Consider the following 13,146-nt stretch of genomic DNA (forward strand, 5'->3'; position numbering starts at 1 on the left):
AGACATCTAGACTCAGTCTTGATTATTTTAGTCTATAAGGAAAACGATGATTTTATAAAGCAGATACAAACAAAGCCTTTGGGAGTCAGCCTAATAAATCTAAATACAACCATATTGAATGAAAACATAGAAATATGTCACTGTATTTCTTTTGGAAATGACATGGACATTTCAATTCACTCACCTCTTTTTCCGTCACTACGTATTGGTCTACGTGTTATATGAAATGAAATCAGTATTTTGTATAGTCTTTGCCTTTACAATGTAATGGTCCGCTCTTCAACTGGAACTGTATGCATGTATGTATGCAGTCTATCTGTCTATTTTTAGTGACTGGAAATTCCCAGCAACCTTGAGCGATAACCAGATTGTGATCGCCCATTGAAACCTCGTTTTCAGTTTGACAATCGTCTGTATGGAGACAATGGAGCACACATACGCCCTGCTTCCACGCCGCCCCCTCCCCCCCCCCCCCCACACACACGCAGTACAAATCTTCTAAATGGCATTAGGGCTGGGCTGGGATTCAGAACCTCAACTCTTATGAGGCGTTGCAATCAATTGCAATTTTCTTGCAATTGATATTTGCAATCGAGTGCAACCCAACTTTCTTGCAACGCCCCACTAGTCTCCTAAATTCCCTAGGATTTTGTTAGGATTAAAGTTCTAACAATTAAATCAAGTTAACTAGATCTAGCTAGAATCTAGGATTTGCAATTCTAATTATTTCAGTCTAAGGAAAATTATGCTTTTATAAACCAGATACAAACAAAGCCTCCAAGGTGTCTGGTAGCCTGCCTAATATAGTATATATATATATATATATATATATATACATCAATGTAAAACAAAAATATTGAAAAATGTTACCAAATTTCTTTCGGAAATGACAGAGACATTTCAATTCACTCACCTCTTTTTCCATCACTATGTATCGGTCTAGGTGTTAATATAGTATTAATGACTGCTTTGAGAGAAATAGTTGTTTTTATACGCTCAAGGGAAGATTAGAATTGTGCTATTGCCCGAGGCGTGTTTCTCGAATATTAAAGCAGTCATTAATACTTTTATATGCCAAAAAAAAGGGTTTTTTTTCTTCTAAGTTTCAATTTATGACCCTCCACCTGGCAATATCTCCCAGCTTAGTAATGGGTGTTTTGACTCACCACTCGGAAACTAGAACAACACTCAAATTTGTCTGTTATCTTGGTTTGAAAGTAATCTTTCTGATAGATCTCAATATGTAGTTTATAATAATAATTCCTCCAATTTTTCTTCTATTATACAGCATACCACAAGGTTCTATCTTAGGTCCTCTACTGTTTTTTAATTTACATTAATGATCTAACACACTCAGCTGCACCTCGCAGTTAAATGAAAGGCCTTCCCGCGTGGGTTTTTTTAACACGGACCTGGCTTGCTGCTGACAGATTCGGCAATTTTTTTTTTTTTTAAGGGCGAAAAAGACGGGTGTGTTTAATACACGAGGGCGGTTTATACACCGTTAATTACGGTATTGGAATGTTGGAGATGGCGCTATACATGCTAAACACATCCGGAAAGGAGAAAAGTAAAGAAGACATTCAATCTAATAGACCTTTTCTTTTATGGCACCAACCATCATCTGGTCGAGAGAGCTATTAAAGATATTGTTCGATTTATCACAGTTTCGGGTTGTTTACGGACAATGTTGCAATTTATTTCATAAGCCTACAGGACAGGGGGCTGAGGGAGCTGTAGCCCCCCCCCCCCTCTCCCCCCCTCTCACCAATAACCTATTCGGGCATGGGAAACCACCACCTGATTCTGGTAGTACCGTAATATTCAAACTATTCAAAATATTTGTACTAAATAAGAAATTAATGCAATTGTGAAGCCCCTGTAGATCAGAGATCCTAAATGCGATTACCTCTCGCATTTGTTTTGTATAGGAAATGTGCCCAAAATATATATATATATATATATATATATTTTGTATACCGTAGTGTATTCGTTTTACACACAGGAGGACCTATATGGAACATGATTACAATTTCAGATTTCGGCCACAGCTATGACAACAAAAATTGCTGGGTGATGTTTAACAAAATCTTTAGTACATGTACAAAGCGAACAGAGAATAGCTGTAAATCACAACTTTTCTGATTTTTCTAGAACTTGTAAAGACCAATTTCTCTCTTTTTCTGCTTTCATTGAAATTAGTGAGATTTCTTTTTGATACATACTATTTATTTGTGTTAGTTTAGATAGGATTGACACTGATGTCTATCAACAATATATTAAGGACAGAAACCGAAAGAAATGGAAACACAGACAAAATGAAGTGCACTGTAGTTCAAATAATAATAATAATAATAATAATAATAATAATAATAATAATAATAATATAGTATTAATGACTGCTTTGAGAGAAATAGTTGTTTTTATACGCTCAAGGGAAGGTTAGAATTGTGCTATTACCCGAGGCGTGCCGAGGGCAATAGCCCAATTGTAACCTTCCCGAGAGCGTATAAAAACAACTATTTCTCGAATATTAAAACAGTCATTAATACTTTTATTTGCCAAAAAAAATAGACTAAAAAATAAAAAATAAACATTTTTTGTCGAAGATGGGATTCGATCTCTTGCGTACCAAAGGTGATGTAACTAAAATCAGCGCCTCAAACCGCTCGGCCATCGCGCTCTGTCACCATATCTAGCAGTTTTCTCTAATATATACATTAAAATGGATTGAAAACGGCTTCGCGTGGTGGATGCTTTACCGCTGCTCCATTAAACGGGCCCTTCTTTTACTTTTGCAATGCATATTGGCACGAACTTAGATCAGGATCTATCGGCAGATGTTGTTTTTTTGTTTTTGGAAGTTGATTTTCGTCTTCATGTCAACAATGCAAGATAAAATTGTCGGTAAAATCGATCGAGATTCAATTGTATTGAAATTACCGACCAATTCTTCGCACACGTACGGTATCCTCGATCGCTCAGACCATTTTTTAACATGTAAACCTATGGGGTAACCATGGAGACTGAACTATTTTCCCGGTAACCATGGTTACTGGGATTTTAGAACTGTTTTAACCATGGTTACTGGGAATTTTACAGAAATAGTTAAAGTTTATGAATGTAATTTCGACCAATCAGATGGCTGGATTTCTTAAGTGAGGTATATAATAATACTTAGTTTTTATATAGCGCAAATTACAATTACAATTAAGTCTCTAAGCACAAATGTATCTCTATATTTGATTTACAGGGAAGGGAGAGAGCTCTGTGCATCACCCTGTTACTAGGTCTCAACTGTGAGGAGGATTATCGAGTGAAAGCAGCGTCCGTCAGGGCTCTAGGGGTCTTTGTACTCTACCCCTGCCTTAGACAGGTAGGTTATACATACATGTACAACATGGCCAATAAGCTACTTCAGTGCATAAATGAATAATGTCTACCATAAATCTCTGTGTATAAGGCGCACATCTATTTTGAAGACAAAAAAAAAAATTCTGTCATCTTTAGTTTTAAAACAACATTATTACTAGGTCTAACTTAGTTCACATTCACTTCAACTGTGCCTTGTAATAAAATGAACGTATTTTCAAACACTGAAATAAGACGCGATCTGATCTGGTTAACAAAAAGCCACACAAAAAAAGCCCCCCCAACAAAATTGGCTTTTGTTGTGGCTTTTTGGGTTTCTTGGGCTTTTTGTTAACCAGATCATATCAGCTCTTATTTCAGTGTTCGAAAATACTTTCATTTTATTATGAGGAACAGTTGAAGTGCATGTGAACTAAGTTAGACCTAGTAACAATGTTGTTTTTAAAACTAAAGATGACAGAAAAATTTCCCTCTGAGTCCAAACAGAAATTTGGACAGGCTAGTTTTCGAACGGTGATTCGTTATCCCCCGTGTAAGTGAGCTGCATGATACAGGTGAGTGAGCTGAAGACACGGGGAGAGCTTCGGCCGGCAAAGTGCTTTGTGAAGGCGCATTATAATTGATTGAGACTGAAAAGAAAAAAAATCTCTTCCCTTCAAATTAGGAACGTAGTTTAACTTCAAATAGTAGATCCTATTCTGTATTTGCATTATATATTTCATGTTGAGACACAGAGATTTTCAAAAAACCACTAAAAAGTAGCATTTTGAGGACTCAAAATATCCTGTACCTGTGTATAAGGCGACTTTTGATTTTTGCCGACGGAAAAAAGTACGCCTTATACACAGAGATTTACGGTACATAACTGTCATGAACAGTATGTACAGGTTGGTAGCAGTTTTCTTGATGTGTTTTACAGTCTTACCGATAGTTTCTCCAAAGTAGCTAGTTATGCATCATCTCACAAAGACTATCTTTACCACTCACTTTGTACTTCTCCAGCCATGCAATGTTCGTCCAACCAAAATGGACAGTTCATGTTCGATCATGTTTACTTGGGTGTAAAACTATGAGTGACCATTCAACATTTGACTTTCTCATCTTACAAGGAGACTAAATTTTAAGCCACCCATGCACAAGTCTTCATCACAAAAATCATGTGCTTATCAATCGGCCACTTCGGTGATACTATCTGAAAAGGTCATTAGTACAAAACTTTTAAACCCATTAAGACAACTGCTGGATATGTGTTTGTGACAGTTATATAATCATTAGGGACTTTTAGATTCGTGTGGACTGATACGTGTGACGTCCATTCAAGGCAGTGCATTAAAAGGACGTCGACCGTAGCAATTCACAATGGCGTCGTGCAAATCTAAAAGTCCCTATTATTCATTTGTGCACCGGCCATACATTGTATGATACACATGTGGGAGTTTTCTTTTCCAGAGTGCAAACAAAAGGTATTCATGTAGTACCTCCATCACTTTGACAGTGATTATTCTAAAGTGCACATAGTGGGAAGTCTCCATGTGTAAAAGATCTGTGGATATTTGGGGGTCATTTAAGTACAAGTGCTATGTCCAAAGCGGCTTATTGTTATAGCACACATATTAATGGCTGGTATTACTTACTTACTGAACAAGGGCATCAAATCCCCCCAATCTTCACCCAAAGACCCATTTTTATTCCTGATAAATATGTTACTTGGTGATGAAATAAGCTCAAAATTTACTTAAAGGCATTGTTTTAACAATTTTAAATCTGAGATGCATGGCCCTTTGTTATCAGTGTCTGTGATATGGTATAATATTGAAGCCCTAACAAAATTGCGCTTCAAAATGATCATGAAGTGCCTCAAAAAAGCAAAAATCTTTGAGTGACTGTTTTACCATACTCCTTTTCCCCAATAGACTGTAGTGTTATAAAAAGTGTAAGGATAACGAAAAATGAAATTTCCAATCATAAATATCTTTATAATCAGACAGAAGATCGGCTTGTAAAAGTCATAGGATTCCTGACTGACCTAAAGGTTTATAATTCTGATTGCAGCTTGAAATAAATCCAGGATTTTGTTTCAAACTCTGAGGCAAGGTTACAGAGTCACTTTAAAGCAATTAGCAATATTTAAAGTTCATTTTTGTCTATTTTCTTTCAGGATGTATTGTTTGTGGCTGATACTGCTAATGCCATCTTGAGTTCTCTTCAAGACTCATCAGTTAACGTGAGAATGAGAGCTACATGGTCTCTTGGCAATCTCAGTGATGCTCTGCTTATCAACCTGTAAGTACTACTCTAGTATATATTTGCAATGACGAACCTTCGTCATTGCCTTGTTTTCGTTCACATTCTGCCCCATTAATATTCTCCTTAGTATATTCCTTATCGTCCGGAAATCACATTCGTTTTGCACGTAGTGCTTGTTATTCCCAGTTAGGTGCCTTCATCATATCCATTTCCTTCCAAATTTCGTAGGCATCATCTCTAGCATCTCATCAAGGTCACCTACTTTTTCGATTTTCGAAATCACTCATGCATGACCGTCCAGGCGCCATTTTGTCCGTTTCTGGTCCATTTTAAGGCCTTTATATCTTCCTTCCTATCTCCAATATCCTAGATCCTACAAACTTCTAACAAATTCCTCTAGATAGTCTGAGAGATGTTCTTTCATCTGCGACACATAACCTGCCCTTCAAAATGCCATCTTTATACTCGAAATTCAAATCTAAAACCGACTCCGTCAAAAATCTCTCAAGTTCTTGAAAAATGGACCCCTAAATAATCTAAAACTGCCATAACTTTCTCATATAAATTCCGTTTTGTATTTAAATCTCACAGTATCTTTATCTCATAATTGCACATAGCCGTGCCAAATTTCACGCTCCAATGGCTTTGCACAACATAAATAGCGCCCTCTAAAGTTCTGGGAATTGGCTTTCTCTCTGTGGCCGTATCTCCATAATGGCTTGGCAAACCCATACCCTTTTTTGGATTTAGATACTTGAAGATATGCCCTTTCCAGCCATATACAAAATTATATACCCTATCACTGACCAAATTTGAGAAAATTGCCCTCCAAATTCGCCATTTTCAAGAAAATTGAGAAATAACTTCAACTTGCTCTAAAATGGCGATCGTTATACTTACATCAATGAAACTTTGCAGACATATGTATCCATATACGTGACAACTGTTTACAAAGTTTGGTAAAATTCGAATATGTCAGCGCAAAGTAATCGCCAAAAATGATGAATTTACTATGGATTACGTAATAGCGCGTTCAATGCGCGCAATACATTGCGCGCAGTTAACAATGGTGTCAAACTGACCGCAATGAAGTGCCCTTTCGGATGATACCAAGTATTATATATGTTCACACAAAAAATTGTGAGTAAATCGCATTTGAACAAAGATCACTACACGAATTCCGCCGAGTTTCCGCCCGAACCTAACACGTTTCGGCTATGACGTCATTTTTTCAGACTGCTTTTCGCCCCTTAAAAGTCCTTTTTTTTCCTTGAAATTTTGCAGCGACATGCCGAGTTCCAATACGCAGGGCACCTCTTGGCCGGATTTTTGAAATTGGTCAAGGGGGCCATTTAAGACGCCATTTTGTCCTATACATCTATTTTACATCACGTGTTTCGATAGGATTATCATAGAAAAAAAGAGAGTGGTTTACAATAACAACCATGAAATTCTCTTTCTAATGATACCAAATACGGCCCATAAAGAGACGTAGAGAGAGAGAGAAAAAACAATTTAACTCCGGCCATAATACAGATCCTGCACGTTTTCCGCCCATTCATTACACGCATTGTCTATGGGGCATATCGGGTTCACGCTTTTGGCCCCCAGAACGAACTTGATTGCAATGTCAAACATGCACCAAATCCCATTGGTTTGTGCACGCAGTGCTTGCGAGCCCTTTCTAGGTTCTTTCCCCTATCCCAATTTCTTTCAAACTTCGTAGGCATAGTACCATCCCATCAAGGTCACTGTTGATGCCTTTCTTTCGCCCTACCTATCTCCAATATCACAGAAGCTACAGACTTCGTGCAAATTGCTCTGGATAGTCCAAGAGAAGCTCTTTCGTTTGACACGTAGAAACACGGCGTCATTGCACGCACATCGTTCTGACACGATTGCATTTCTAGTCTTCATTATATTTCCATATTTTAGCGGTATAATTTATGTTAGATGTGAGGGATTACAATTAAGTTTAAATACATAAAAGCAACATTTTAAACATTGTTAAAAGAAGACTGTAAAAAGAAGAAAGAATCATAAATTGGAGGTGTGAAAAGGTACGATTGGATTAGGCATTGTATTGATCATGAAGATAATGTGCAAACTATATGTGTGTAGTATATGAACTAGTTATTGAGACTGCCTACTCTTCAGTACATGTATAACATCTTACTAATAGTAGACCAAGACGGAGATGAAACGAGACAGAGAATCAGAGTGTGTGTTCAAGTAGTTTAATCAAGTTACTGTCTGAATGTGCACATGCGCAGATGTGGCAATACATAACAATGTGTGATGAGTGCTAATTTTCAAAATTGTATGAACATGCTTGTAGGATAGGAAGTTTTCTTTTAGAGCATGCTAATGGATTACAGGATTTTGGTGTGATATTTTTGATACTCTATGAAGAGATTGGCATTAAATAGAGAGAAAGAGAAAGAAAAAGAAAGAAAGAGAGAAATTGTGGGGGGAGGAGGGACAGAAATAGAGAGAGAGAGAGATAAAGAGAAATAGAGAAAGGGTATCGATATAATATGTGTTCTATATGTGTTTGAAAAAAACATTAAAGTAAATTGAATAGAATATAAAGTATGTCACAAACGCCAAAAGAAATCTATAGTGTAATTTAAAGTGAATATGTAATGTGGATCATTCAAAAATAAAAGTGGTGGAATTGCACATACACTATACATCTCTGTTGTAATATAGTGGGGAAAAAAAAGTATGTACACAAATATATAATTTTTGCCCTTTTTTGTATTTCAATTTATATTTTGTAAGCATTTGTATGTTACGATGACTAGCAAAATTAATGTTTCAAAAGTTTATGTTTTGATTTTTTTTTTGGCCAATTAATGTAGATTGATGTTTTTATCTCCTCCCCCCGCCCCCCTCAACAATACATACAAATGATACAATACCTTAAATTTTAATTGTTTCCCATGAAATCTCTTGAGGTAAACATTCTGTTACATCAAACTTTCCCTTCTGGAGAATCCTATACGTATGTAGTGGATTTTTCAGCAATACATACCGGTACATTTGTGTTAATTTTGTGAAATAAATGAACTGTTTGGCAGGTGTGATAAAGAAAAAATGGAGACATCCTGTGCAGGTGTCACGTGCTATGGGTAAAGTGTATATGTGACCACAGATGCAGCTCATACCCCTTTCAAACTGGCCTGATTTTCATCGGATGCATCCGGACGCATCCGATGAAACAGCCAGTATGAAAGCAACAGAGGAGAAAAAGCCGATAGAATAGCCGATGAAAAGAAGAGAAATAGGCGATTAAATTCTTTTTCTATCGGTGTGACACCGATGAAACAACCACTGTGAATGTGTTCGGGAAAAAAGCTGATTAAAAGACTGATGAAAATGATCAAAAGTTGCAGTGGACGCGTGCTTAATCGTAACCAGCTGTGTTTGTTGACTTATGGTTGAACATGCCGCATGCTAGCTAGATGGGGCACAGGCTTAATAATTGCGCAATAATTCTTCACTTCCGGCAAGGGCCCGCCACAGCGAGTGAATTTCACCCGCAGTATGAAAAGGACAGCAGAGAAAGTGGCGGTTTCACCTTTGTTTACATTTATAAGGAAAATTCAATCGGTATTTTCATCGGTGTGACTCTGATAGAAGCCAGTTTGAAAGGGGTATCAGACTGACTGTTAAAACCTGTGATACTGTTTTGGTGCCTAAAGCAAAACAAACAAACCGTGCAAGAACTGCCACTTTTTACGCAATATATCCAGAAAAGAGAACTTGTATGATAAATTAAGATCCAAACTCCTTCAGGGTACAAACAATACACAGCTGTGATAGCAACGTAATAGGAGAAACCAAGTCTTTGGCAGCCCTGAAAGGAAAGACGTATGTTACGTTAGGGAGTCTGTAAAGAATCAGTAGATCAATACTGGCCCCAGAGAAAGAAAGGTCTGTTTTCAGTCATGCTTTCTTGTAATGAATGAATGAAGCTGAGACACCTATTATTTGGGTCAGGTCTAGATTTCTGTCTCGACTTGTTCGTGATCTGTAGCTAGAAATCACCTCTAAGTGACATTTTGAGTGTAGAACATTATTAAGGAGAAGGTGGAGTCCTGGTACAAAGTGAAAATAATCTGTGACTTTTCACATTCTTCTTTTAGTTCATTGCTTGAAGGATATCATAGTAGCAATTCCATCTGGAAAAGGTGTGCTCTTGAATGCTCATATATTCCATATAAACCTAAGAATACTTGAAAACTGAAGACCAGGGACCTGTCTTATAAAAAGTTGATGTTAATCGCAAGTTATTTATGATTGGTATCATTCGTAAAGTTCTGTGTACATGAGAGATAGGAGAATGTAAAGTTGCCAAGTCGAGGTGTTGTGGTGTAGTGGATAAGTCACCCGACTGCAGATCACAAGGTACGGGGTTCGAGTCCCGCCACGGCACTAATGTCCTTTGGCTTGACGTTAATCTACATTTGCCACTGTCCACCCAGGTGTTAAAAAGGGTACCTGGTAGGATGTGAAAGTTAATGGTTTAGATGAGCAAGTGTGCGCTTGTACTAAAAATGACGCTTGGTTGGATCGCTCCCAGGGAGTGCGGTTATGCCTGGTTATGCTCATCTTAAAAAACTGAACAAAAATTTAAGTTTAAACTGAATTTACAATGGTTTTACAAGCCAACCTTTTTTAGTAATCAAGCAGTCCTATTTTTTTTAATGAGGGAATCCTTAATTACATCTTTTAGCTGAAAAATTTGTGCCGAATGCATTGCAATTGTTACCTTTGAAATGTAATTGTAAAAAAAATGATATTCTTTAACTTGATAAACTCAAAGTAAAATAGTTCAATTGCAAAATGATAAAACAGGAGCTGAGCATCAATATGTCTTATTCTTTGAACACGACAAAGGAGTGGGATTACACTCGCATAAGCTGATGAGAAATGACGTAAGAATAGTTATAAAAAGGTTGAAAAATTATTGAAGAACAAACTAAAGGTTGTCTAGTCCTCCTTTAGTGCCCTGAGATGACGAAACATGATAGTGCTTCATTGAATGCCAGGCCCCCATTTTAGCATCGTTTCAGGAACTCAATAATACCACCGCCCTCAACGGACCTGCCAACAACCAGATTAGTTCATGTCTGATGCACTCAGCATGTGTCCCACTGGAAGGGAGGGACATCGTATGACATAGCAGAGAGCTTGTTCACTTAAAGCTCTTGGGCCTTGTTCACATGTGGTTGGGATTTAAAGAGAAGATTGAGTTTTCGGAAGAGGTGAAAAATAATTTGTGAGTGTTATCATTGTATTATGCAAGTGTGGAAGAACATCTGATAAGAAAAATGTTCCCTGAAAAGCATGGCTCTTTAAATGCCTTAAAATTCTAAATATGGCACATAAAAATCGAACAGATTTTTATGCCACATGTTCGTGTAGTCCCATATACATCTTTCTGTGTACAATGCTTGTAACTTTACCAAGACTGGGCCAAATTTCTTATAATTTTGATGATTCCAGAACCTTGCAGTACACACCAATACTTATATGCTAGATGATCAACCTTTCTGATTGATTCCACACCGTTTCTTTCACAATGCAATCGCATGACCAGAACTCAACTTTATCTTTAAAGCGGCCTCAGAAAACTGCCGCAGCAAAAGAAAACCTTTGTAGGCTATGTGTAAATAAATGGGAAGTGGGGGTAGGACAAAAAATTTAGTTGCATGTGTTAAATACTCTCTTATCTCTCTTAGCTCTGTAGTGTCCTACGCTTATGTCATTCATTTCGTTCGTTCTTTGGTTCATTTGTACGCTTCCCTTTCTATAACAAGGATATAGTGCATAATATACATGTAGAAATAACCAAAACACTTAAGTGGAAATGAGAAAAAGGAGAGCTTACAAAAAGTTTTGTAGAAGGTCAATTTATATCCTTATCACTTCAGTTTAAATCATTATAAATTCTTTTTTGTTTTTGCCTGGGCATTTTTTGAGGTGTTTTACTGATTCATGTATGAATGAGGCCTTAGTTTTTAGTTCCCTGGTGTAGATGGAAAAGAGAGCAATCACGGATTAAGGGAAGAGTGATAATAAAGAGATAGAGGGAGCAGTTGTTTTATCTCTGAAATTTTGTTTGATTCATTTTTGTTCATGTTTAAAAACATTCATCAAAGAAATTAGTTAATAATAGTATTATACTTATCAGTTTGATTTGATTTCTATGAGGCCTATTGCCTATTGCTCATTCACTACTCCCAAACTTGAGGAGGAGGAGGAGGAGGAGGAGGAGAAGAAAGGAGAGAGGAGAGGGGGAGGAGGAGGAGGAGGAGGAGAGGCAAGAGAAAGAGGGGGATAGAGAGAGATGGGAATAGAGAGAGAGGAAAGAGAGAGGGGCGGGGCGGGGCGGGGGAGGGGAAGTTGGGAGCAAGAAAGTCTACAGTATATGCCTTTAAATCTCAGGAGGACATTTACAAACTAGCTCCCATATTATAGTTGACCAATGGAAAAGTATTATTACAGGAAGTGGTGTCGATATCCACCATTTTAATCAGAATCGTGCTTTAGCATTCCAAGAGGGCGGATCATGGTGACCGGATACCGGGAAATTCAGAATGGAATAATTGTATTGTGTCTGATGACGTTTTGATGGATTTCTAAGAGCGGTTTGACAAAAGTTCACATGCAGTATAAAGGACGGCACAAAGTTTGATAGTAAAGTGGCAATGATGAAATTTAAATTTTTCTTATCTTTTTGGATAAATGAGGTTAGAACAGACCACCATGAAAGATCCCTTTAGAATGCTGGCATTTTGACTATACAGTATATTCAATATAAGTTTTTTTTTTTCAGTGTCTCCAATAAATATTTGGTTTTCAATTATTTTACTTGAAAGTGAAGAAATATATGACATGTAGGTTAAAAGTAAACAAAAATTGTGATTATTCAAGAATAGTAGGCCTATATATGTGTTTATTTGATCATTGTTTTTTAATTACAAATTTTGATTTTTGCAGTGTACTTGTGAGGGAAATAATGGTGATATATTTTAGACATGTCTAAAAACAAGCTGAACGTAATTTTTTTTCTTCAGAAAAAAGGATCACTGCACGGTATACTTATTGGTTGCAACAACCAGTGTGGTTTGATCTGTTTAATGATAAAAAGACTTTTAAGATTTTAATTTCAAATTGCAATACAAAGTCAAATTATTATTTCATATTTTTTGCCACATGTAATGTATTGTAACTGGCAAAGATGATTTGGTGCACAAATTTATACAGAAAATCTGATTCATTCATTCTATATGCTAATGTCTCAAATGTCTGTCCTTTTCCATTTTTTCACAGAGAATCCGAGGACGATGCCTTTGTATCCCAATTCTCAGACTTGTTGCTCCAAAAACTGTTTGAAGCAGCGATACAGGCAGCAGGTGATCATGATAAAGTCAAGTCGAATGCAGTGAGAGGCCTAGGCATGCTAGTACGCTTCATGCAACCTCATACATTAGGTAAGTCATGCTTGGAAATTTC

General features: G+C 37.0%; 1 protein-coding gene across 1 annotated transcript in view; it reads left to right on the top strand.

Moving 5' to 3' along the window:
• The first annotated feature begins 3,236 nt into the window (after window positions 1–3,236).
• The window catches only part of LOC115920197 (HEAT repeat-containing protein 6-like), a 43,889-nt gene continuing 33,979 nt past the window's right edge, over window positions 3,237–13,146 (top strand). The window contains exons 1-3 of the mRNA XM_030975381.1: window positions 3,237–3,376; window positions 5,531–5,655; window positions 12,964–13,124. Of these exons, the coding sequence (XP_030831241.1) occupies window positions 5,603–5,655; window positions 12,964–13,124 (214 nt within the window). The 5' untranslated portion in view covers window positions 3,237–3,376; window positions 5,531–5,602. The remainder of the gene's footprint in view (window positions 3,377–5,530; window positions 5,656–12,963; window positions 13,125–13,146) is intronic.

This window comes from Strongylocentrotus purpuratus, unplaced genomic scaffold (genome assembly GCF_000002235.5).
Source record: "Strongylocentrotus purpuratus isolate Spur 01 unplaced genomic scaffold, Spur_5.0 spur5_contig_867, whole genome shotgun sequence".
NCBI lineage: Eukaryota > Metazoa > Echinodermata > Echinoidea > Camarodonta > Strongylocentrotidae > Strongylocentrotus > Strongylocentrotus purpuratus.